The sequence below is a fragment of the Takifugu rubripes genome, chromosome 5 (genome assembly GCF_901000725.2).
Source record: "Takifugu rubripes chromosome 5, fTakRub1.2, whole genome shotgun sequence".
NCBI classification, from domain to species: Eukaryota; Metazoa; Chordata; class Actinopteri; order Tetraodontiformes; family Tetraodontidae; genus Takifugu; species Takifugu rubripes.
Window position 1 is genome coordinate 13,693,123 of NC_042289.1, and position 9,382 is coordinate 13,702,504.

Below are 9,382 nucleotides of genomic sequence, written 5' to 3' on the forward strand. Positions count from 1 at the left end.
GTTCAAACAGGATTAACCAAGGACCAGAGTTCCCAACAGGGAACCATGGAAAGAACCCTGAAAATAGTAGAAGATCAGTGGATTCATTAGGGATCAACCAGTCAGACCAGAGGGCCTCGCTCTGGTCCGACTGGACCGACTGGGTTTGGTCTCCCTCCGATCGTTGAACATTTCGGACTTTCTTCTAAAAAGCTTCTTGGTCTATTTTAGATTCCTGAAACTGACCCAGAAGTTCTGACTGAGTTTCTCGACCTGAAAGAAGAATCAGAGCTCACGTTTGTTCAGGAGCTTCAGGAAGTTCAGACCTTCGTCAACGGGGTCGCCCAGCGAGGTCTTCTGGCCACGCCCCCTCCGGCCTCCGGCTCCGCCCCCTCTGGCCTCCACCCGCTGGTCTGGATCTCCACCAGGTTCCTTCTGGTCCAGGACAGGAAACCAGTGCTCTGCTGCTGTCTCTCCAGGACAGAATCAAGGTTGCGCAGCGTCATTTAAATCTGGGACGTCTCACCTCCAGAGAGCCCGCCAGGACCACAGCGGGTCAGAACCTGCCAGAACCTGCCAGAACCAGAACATCCAGGCCGGCAGGTCCTGAGACGGCAGGTTTCCAGTTTAACACTCACGACAGCAGGGAAAGACGTTCTGCTGGAGGAGGTCCAGCAGAACCTTCAGAGGTTCTGGATAAGGGTCCCAAACCGGGAAGGTGGGGGGGGGAGAGGGAGGGAGGGAGGGAGGGAAGGATGGAGGGAGGGAGGAAGGGAGAGAGGGAGGGAGGAAGGGAAGGAGGGAGGATAGGAGGGAGGGGAAGGAGGGGAGGGAGGGAAGGAGGGAAGGAGAGAGGGAGGGAGGGAGGAGGGAGGGAAGGAGGGAAGGAGGGAGGGAGGGAGGGATGGAGGGATGGTAGGAGGGAGGGAGGGAGGGAGAGAGGGAGGGAGGGAGGGAGGGAGGGAGAGAGGGTAGGAGGGAGGGAGGGAAGGAGAGAGAGAGGGAGGAAAGGAGGGAAGGAGAGAGGGAGGGAGGGATGGAGGGATGGTAGGAGGGAGGGAGGGAGGGAGAGAGGGTAGGAGGGAGGGAAGGAGGGAGGGAGGGAAGGAGAGAGGGAGGGAGGGAAGGAGGGAAGGAGGGAAGGAGGGAGGGAAGGATGGAAGGAGAGAGGGAGGGAGGGAGGGAGGGAGGGAGGGATGGAGGGATGGTAGGAGGGAGGGAGGGAAGGAGGGAAGGGAGGGAAGGGAGGGAGGGAGGGAGGGAGAGAGGGAGAGGGAGGGGGAGGTAAGGATGGAGGGAGGGAGGGAGGGAAGAGAGGGAGGGAGGGAGGGAGGGAAGGGAGAGAGGGAGGGAGGAAGGGAGGGGAGGGAGGGAGGGAGGGAAGGAGAGAGGGAGGGAGGGAAGGAGGGAGGGAGGGAAGGAGAGAGGGTAGGAGGGAGGGAAGGAGAGAGGGAGGGAGGAGAGAGGGTAGGAGGGAGGGAGGAGGGAAAGGATGGAAGGAGGGAGGAGGGAGGAGAGAGGGTAGGCGGGGAGGAGGGAGGAGGGAGAGGGTAGGATGGGAGGAGGGGAGGAGGGACTGTGTGTAACTGTGGATAATAAAGTTGCAGATGTTGTTTCCCTAAACTCTGATTTCCCTGGAGATGGAAACACAACGACCAGAAGATCCAGAACCTGGAAATATCTGGGAAAACACACACACACACACACACACACACACACACACACACACACACACACACATTTAATGTGTTTATTTGATAATTTTAGACTGTAGAAATGTTCGATGAAAAAAACCAAGCTAAGGTGTAGCATTAGCTTAGCTTAGCACCCACCATAAAGTTAGCACAGACTGAAGCTTAGTTTAGCAACGTAGTATGAAATGATTCAGCTTTTTTGATGTTAAAGACAGTTAAAGTTAGCTGTTGGCTGTTAGCGTGAAATCACTGCGGCTGGACGTGTTTAAACGGACCAAAAACGTTCCGGTTTCGTCTGACTGGGATCAGTTTTCCCTTTTTAGTGTTTCCAGTCAGACGCAGCTGAACCATCGACTGGGCAGCAGTGGAACGCCGCGGCGCAGCGATCGATGCTAGCCGCCTCTTCCACAACAATGAACTGTGAGAGTGTGTGTGAGTGTGTGTGTGCGTGTGTGAGTGTGAGTGTGTGTGTGTGTGTGTGTGAGTGTGTGTGTGAGTGTGTGTGTGCGTGTGTGAGTGTGTGAGTGTGTGTGTGTGTGTGTGTGTGTGCGTGTGTGTGTGTGTGTGCGTGTGTGAGGATGGGCTATTAGCTGCCTGCATCGACCCCCCACCCCCGGTGCCTTGCTCACTGGCGAATGTGGTGTTTACACGCTGGAGCACTTTATTAGCTCGGCGCTCCCGTCATGTGTGCGGCCTCCCTGGAGGAGCAGCTCCAGGAGGCCATAAATAACAGCAAACGTGCACTTTTCCCTGGAATAATTGGCTGCAGATAATGAGGCTGCTTCCTGCTCGGCGCCGCAAAGTTTCCTTATTGTTTTACATTCATCATCCGATGCTACGCTAACAGATTTCTGAGGGAGATGTTCTCAGCCATTTACTGAAGTTTATGGCCAACAAACACGAAAGAGAAACACGGAGAAGAAAAAGAGTCGGAAACAGACAAGAAAGCCTTCAAAGCACCGGAGAAAAGCGGGAAACATGGATCAAAGCAGAACATCGTCTGCAGATCCAGGAATTCCTCCTTAAAGCTCCGGAACGTCCGCTAACCTCACACGATGCTAACATACAGGGAGAACCGGAGGAATGTCCGGCTATGCTAGCTAGCAACAAGCTTCCAGCTGCAGGCTAACGACACAGACGTCGTTGTTAGAGCAGGAAGTGGAGCTGATCGGTGATTATTGATCAGCTCTGATCTCCAGCGGAGCTTGTCCTCCTCCTCTGGCGAAACATCAGTGTTCTGACGTCTGAGCTGCCGTTGTCACGGTAACCGTTCTGGACTGTTGGTGGAGGAGCGGTCAGGGCGGTTCTGGGGGCACCGGGTCCCTGCTCCGGCCTCGCTCACGTTAACCTGATTCCGTTTTTCCATCTAAATGCAAATAAAGTCGCCGCCTCGTTGTCGCGGCCAGGAAGTGGCCGCAGGAAGTGGCCGCAGGAAGTGGGCGGCGTGTCCAGCGTCTCCGTGGAACAACAGACATCAAGACGGGCGTCAGCAGCTTCTCAAAACACGGAGGAACACAAAACCTTCCCTGGAAAATAAACCCCGACGTTCCCCGAAGGTGAGCGGCACCAGCAGAGGCCTCGCTGGTTGCCATGGTTACAAACAGGCCTGGATTCAGCAGACGGGAAAAAAAGCACGTCACGGCTTCTCCAGCTAGCTAAGCTTTTCTACTTCCTGCTTCTCATGCTAAAGAATCCTTAGCTAAAGCTAAACCCCCTTTTGAGGCTAAAGGACTTTTAAAACCTCAGATTTTGTCTCAATGCTACATTTTGAATATGAATAATGAAGCAGCGGGCTAACGCTAACGCTAATGACGTCCCTGTATCAAGTGAGACAAATTCCCATCTCATTTAACCTCGATATTTTCTGCTGCCACGTCCGTTTTAGAGGCTCTGAATTGGAACAAAGAGAACTAGTCCAGGCCAGCAGAGAAATCAGGTCTTCCCTCCGCAAAGTGGGTCTGTAGTCAAGAACTGGTTCCAGAAGAGAACCGGCAGCTCCTCTGGGTCCACCGGGCCTTCACACATGCAGAACCGCTGGCCTACTTTCCCTGATGGTGCTGATGTTTGACAGCCTGTTTCACATGACCTTTGACCCTTCAGCCAGGCTAAAACTCACCAAACATCACGGCAGGTTCTTCAGGTCCAGATCAGCTGTTTCGGTCGCCACGGTGATCTGATGTCACCCACCACGCCCCCTCAGTACTGAGGAATAATCAGTCAATAAGCAATACGGGGGTCAAAGCTAATGCTAATGTTTAATACCCTGTCAAGCTAGCACGGCCGCTAACGACCAGTGAAGTGGGAGGAGCCAAATGCTGTGATGAAGAAGCAGGAAGAACAGGAGGAGGACCAGGATCAAAGAAGCATTGAGAGTAAAGGAGTGAACACGAGGTTCTTTAATAGCTATGAAAACAAACAGAAGATACATCAGAACAGTCATGTGACCTGTGAGCCTCGCCGCCGCCGCCGCCGCTAACGTAGCTGCGCCATATAAAACTCATCTAACAACTCACAATGTGTAGGCAGGTGGAGATGACATCATCGCTCATAAAGGATGCTCCGCCCCACGGAGGCTCCGCCCCTCAGGTAACCGCCCCCATGCCTGCCCCGCCCCCATGTCTGCCCCGCCCCTTAGATGCTCAAAATAGTCAAAGCTAAGGTACAAACTTTTGACATCATCCGTTGAAGAACAGGGATTTTTAGCAGGTTAGCAAACACGTTGCCGTGGCGACAGAAACGCGCTGACGCGAGAAGCGATCCTCGGTAGTGAAACGTTTTCCTCCGTGAAATCGTTTAAGGCTTCAGGACTTCCAGACTTCGACGGTTCGTTTCAGCTGTTTTAAGACGTTTACAATTATTTTTATGCTGATTTAGAAGAAAAATGTCATTTTTGTGGCGACATCAGATCCGTCGCAGTGCCACTTCTGGCCACATGATGTCGCTAAACCTCAGAGTCTTAAACTTTAGCTCGACATCCCGCGTTAGCTCTGCGCTAAACGCTCAGTTTGGAAGCGAATTATGCTGACTCGTCAGTTAGCTCGTGACTCGTGTCTTTACTCGTGTTCTTGGATCAACGTTGTAGCTGGAAATTAGCAAGAGTCTGCGGAGGAGCTCACCGTCGACGTCTGCTGGTCAAACAGGAAAAAGACGGCTGGGAAAAGCGGCGTTCCCTCCAGAAGGCAGGATTCCAGGCGGCGCTGACGTTGACCAGCAGCTCACAGTTTAACTCGAACTCCTGGAGGCAGCTGAGCACTCGCTTCCCAGCAAACGCACAAGGCTAAATGAAGCTAACTGTGACAACCGCGGCGCTCCGTTAGCACCTCAAAGGCTGAATCTACGTAAATACTTGAAACGTGTTGAGACAAATGTGGAAAACAGAGCGAGGAAACTTTCACTTATCTAAAATTAGCGATCGGATATTTACGATTCCGTTAAAAGTTGTGAGAAAACAAGTTTGTGTGAAGGGTTAGCTTGTTTAAAGGCTTATTTACAGTCCGCTACTCTACGCAAGAACCGGCTGCTCTACTGGTTAATAAGCTGATATGTTTATCGTAGAAAACTAAAATAGAGGCCAAAGACGCAGAAACCGAATATTTGTGCTTTTTAACCCACTTCAGTGCTGAAACGGGACAGTTTGAAGAGGCACCGCTAACGCTGACGCTAACGCTAACGCTAGGAGGACAGAGGAGGATAGAAACAGTGAATATATGTATATATTTAGAAAGTTGATAGTTCCATTCCCATCACATTCCCAGTTTAAAAAATCTTCCCACCAGGATGCGTCCAGCGTCAAAGCCCTTATGATCTAAGACAGGAAGCGTCTTCGCCCAAGTCTGCAACAGGAAGCTCGTGCCGGGAAGCAGGAAGTTGTTGAATGTGGCGTGGCCGTCCGGGGCGGCGGTTAGACCGTGACCTCGTTCTTACTGGCAGTGCGGTACGCGTGATGGTGGCCGGGGGCGAACTGCAGGTGGTCCACGGTGTGCGTCCGCCGCGAGGCAAAGGCCTGCCGCTTGGAGGCGGGCGCCTGGTGGTTGACCGCCAGCGTGTTGTACGAGTCGTTGAAGCCGCTGACCTGAGAGTGCATCTTGGGCGTCCTGTGGCGCTCCTTGACCGGCGTGACGGGCAGCAGCATGTCGGCGTGAGACATCGCCCGCGCCATCGCCTTCTCCCGAAACTTGTCGCGCCTCATCGCCGGGGACAGCAGAGGATCTTGGGAGTGCAGCCGGTCCACGGACAGCAGCTGCTCGTCCGACAGGTGGCGGCTGCTGCTGTAGGCGTTGGCCGCCATGGCGCCGTACGAGGACAGGCCGTAGTCGCCGCGGCGCGGCGTCCTGGGCGGTGACAGGACGTGGTCCTGAGACAGGGCTCTCTGGACTCGGCGGGGACGCTGGCGGTGCTGCGGGTCGGCACTCAGCTTCAGCACGTGTGTGGGTCCCGGGACACCGAAGTCGGAATGATGGTGCTTCCGAGGGTAATACTCCTCCATCTCTTTGTCACCTGAGGAGGAAACGCAGCAGGTCAGAGCAAACGTTCCCCTTTTCCCAACTAAAACTGCGCAGCGCTAGCACAACTGGAGCTACGCTAGCACCTCTGAGTCAGGATTTACGCCCGACAAACCACCTGAATCTATTTTACGAGCCAACATTCGACTTCCTGCGGGCCAAAATAAGTTCTGCCATCTTGTAGAGGAACGCCGCCGCGGCGCCTCGACGGCTGCGACGTTAAATTGCTCTGACAGGAAGCAGTTTAGCTCCGCCGCCACGGAAAGACTCAGAGCAAATGTTGTGTCCGCAGGGTCGTTTTCTTCATTACAGCAGAACACGGAGGCTGATCGGCCATTTCGCCGCCATCCCACGCTCCGGTGGCTCGTGTGGAGCGCGATGATGGGAATTGTCACGCCAGGAGGCAGAAGGTCGCCTGGCCGTCGCACGTCCGCTGCTCTCTGCATCTTTAACGAAGGAGCACCTCGTTTGTTCCTGGGGGGTAAACGACAGCCAACCTCACCCGTTTTCTAGCTGAAATGCTAAAGTGGCTTTTAGAAGGTGAGCGACCATCTGTGTCTCCCGGTCTTCCCGATTCATCCCTAAACTGGGAATTTAGCTCATGATCCCAACAGAAACTAATTAAAAACGAGCCTGATGTGAATAAAGATTCCTAAATTAGAGGAAATGGGAAGAAATTGTTTGCCTGCCGCTTGAGAACCAGCAGCTAATTTGATTAGCGCAGCCTTTAACTAGCTGACCTCGTCTCTTCAGCACTTTCACAATTAGCTGAAGCTAAAGGCGTCCGAAACATGCGGCTAATTAACGCTAGCGTCAAAACGGCCTTGAAGCCTCTTGAACGCAGCACAAACTAGCTTAGCTTAAAAAAAGCAACTCCAGCGGTGCGTCTGGACATCGGGGGCCGAGCGGCTGTTGAGGGTGCGTTACCATGGAGATGAAAGAAAAGAGGAGGACCTACATGAGTCCGACTTGAGGCCCAGCTCGTAGGACGGCGGCAGGTGGCTCAGGTTCTGGAAGGACCTGGACAGGGACAGGTCGTACGGCTCCGTGGACGAGGTCAGGATGTTGTTGATCCTCTGAGGTCTCTCTGAGGACACAGACAAAGATGCTTTCACACACGTTCTGTCCGTCGTCATGGAGACCTCCGACCCGCCTCACTTCCTCTGGCAGGTCCACCAGGACCAGCTGGACTCCAGATGCTGGACACTCCGATGTGTTCTGAGGATCAACGCGACTAAAATCCCCAAATCGTTTGGGAGGTAAAGTGGGCGGGGCCGAAGGTCCCGGGCTGGAACGGGTCGCAACGCCACCTGGTCAGAGTCGACCTTGAACTGGTGGTTGGCGACGGTGCTGCGTTCCCGCCCCCTCTGGGATGTTGAGGCTCGAGAGCACCTGAACGCTGTTTGAAGGGTTCCATTAGCTGCTAAAGTACCTCCCAAACCCATTTTCCTGGTTGAAAGGCGGCAGCAGGAAAGAGGAAGTGAAGGACGTGTGGACGCGGATCCATTAACGCCGGAAACGGCGCCGTTGGCGTTCGAGAGTTGCAGCTTCTCCGCTCTGTTTGAAAGATTCTGGCGCTCGGTCGGGCGCTAAGCTAGCTTTGGTTAGCGTCAGAGTGTTCTTACCCAGTTTGGGTGTGAGCATGCTCAGATCCAGGTGGCTGTGTTGGTAGTCATGGTGATGGTTTCCTGTAAAAACAAACAGGAGTTCAGGTCAGGTGACAGGAAGAACTCAGACGCGTCTTTATCGGAACCGCCGGCGGCCATTTTATACGGAGCCATCCCACTTCCTGCCTGGGTGACAGGAAGTCTGAGCAGAAACTCAAGGACGTTGAAGAGGAACCCAGTCGGACAGGAACCAGGCGGGTGGTCCTGGAGGGGTTCCCTTCATTTGGACCTGCAAGTTCTGCCTTTGTTGGGACAATCTAGGAAATCAAAGAACCTTCAAAGCAAACAGGCTTTCATCTGAAGATTCCCACATCTGACTGGAGTTCTCACTGGAGATCAACCAGTAAAACCAGAACCGGATCATTGAACTGAGGACCTTCTGGACTGAGCAGGCCCGTCTGATGGGTTCTGACAGCCGTCACTGCCGCGTGGACCCGATCGATCTCCGTCCGTGAGGGAGCGCACGCGGACGCCGCCTCCCCGGCGGTGATCCGTCTCTGCTGGCGAGCGAGCGCTTAACGTCGTTATGAGACGCTGGAGGGTTCCAAGGCTGGAACGACGTCATCGGAGACCAAAGCCGAACAATTTCAGGAGGGAAAATATTGCGTTGATGTGATTAGACGGCGGAGGAGCGGCGCCGACGCCACCTGGAGATGAGACGCTCGGAGCTCATTTCCATTTAAATGTCTTCATTTATCACCTGGGAGCTCAATAGAAAAGTGCATCTCTGCTAGCTTAAAGCTACAGGACAGCTAGAGGACAGCTACAGGACCGCTAGAGGACAGCTAGAGGACCGCTAGAGGACCGCTAGAGGACCGCTAGAGGACAGCTACAGGACCGCTAGAGGACAGCTAGAGGACAGCTAGAGGACAGCTAGAGGACAGCTACAGGACAGCTACAGGACCGCTAGAGGACAGCTACAGGACAGCTAGAGGACCGCTAGAGGACCGCTACAGGACAGCTACAGGACAGCTACAGGACAGCTAGAGGACAGCTAGAGGACCGCTACAGGACAGCTAGAGGACAGCTAGAGGACCGCTACAGGACAGCTAGAGGACAGCTACAGGACAGCTAGAGGACCGCTAGAGGACAGCTACAGGACAGCTACAGGACAGCTACAGGACCGCTAGAGGACAGCTACAGGACAGCTACAGGACAGCTACAGGACCGCTACAGGACAGCTACAGGACAGCTAGAGGACCGCTAGAGGACCGCTACAGGACAGCTACAGGACAGCTACAGGACAGCTAGAGGACAGCTAGAGGACCGCTACAGGACAGCTAGAGGACAGCTAGAGGACCGCTACAGGACAGCTAGAGGACAGCTACAGGACAGCTAGAGGACCGCTACAGGACAGCTAGAGGACCGCTACAGGACCGCTAGAGGACAGGGACGCTCTGCTGCAGAAGACCTGCGTCTCCGTCCCGGAACTCCTGCGGCTGGACCGGGACACTGGCACCGGGATTCTGAGCCTTCCGTTCTAATCTGGACGAGCAGCCGAAGAGGCAAGGACAAGAGGACATGAGGACACACAGGGACG

The 9,382-nt window shown here is 54.3% G+C and overlaps 2 protein-coding genes across 2 annotated transcripts in view; both read right to left on the bottom strand.

Moving 5' to 3' along the window:
• Positions 1-4,278: 4,278 nt before the first annotated feature.
• Positions 4,279-8,772, bottom strand: LOC115250043 (protein shisa-6). The gene is made up of 3 exons (XM_029836992.1): positions 7,801-8,772; positions 7,134-7,262; positions 4,279-6,170 (listed from the first exon to the last, which is right to left on the bottom strand). Exons 1-3 carry the CDS (start codon positions 7,817-7,819, stop codon positions 5,575-5,577), a joined length of 744 nt encoding a protein of 247 aa, XP_029692852.1. The 5' UTR covers positions 7,820-8,772; the 3' UTR covers positions 4,279-5,574.
• A 449-nt stretch (positions 8,773-9,221) lies between these two features.
• The window catches only part of elac2 (elaC ribonuclease Z 2), a 4,098-nt gene continuing 3,937 nt past the window's right edge, over positions 9,222-9,382 (bottom strand). The window contains exon 18 of the mRNA XM_029836703.1: positions 9,222-9,327. Within this exon, the coding sequence (XP_029692563.1) occupies positions 9,222-9,327 (106 nt within the window). The remainder of the gene's footprint in view (positions 9,328-9,382) is intronic.

Bases quoted from the DNA above. Each gene is read 5' to 3' on its own strand.
- LOC115250043 (XM_029836992.1), bottom strand. The intron at 6,171-7,133 runs GTAGGTCCTCCT...TTTCCTCCTCAG, and splicing joins GGGCCTCAAGTCGGACTCAT to GTGACAAAGAGATGGAGGAG.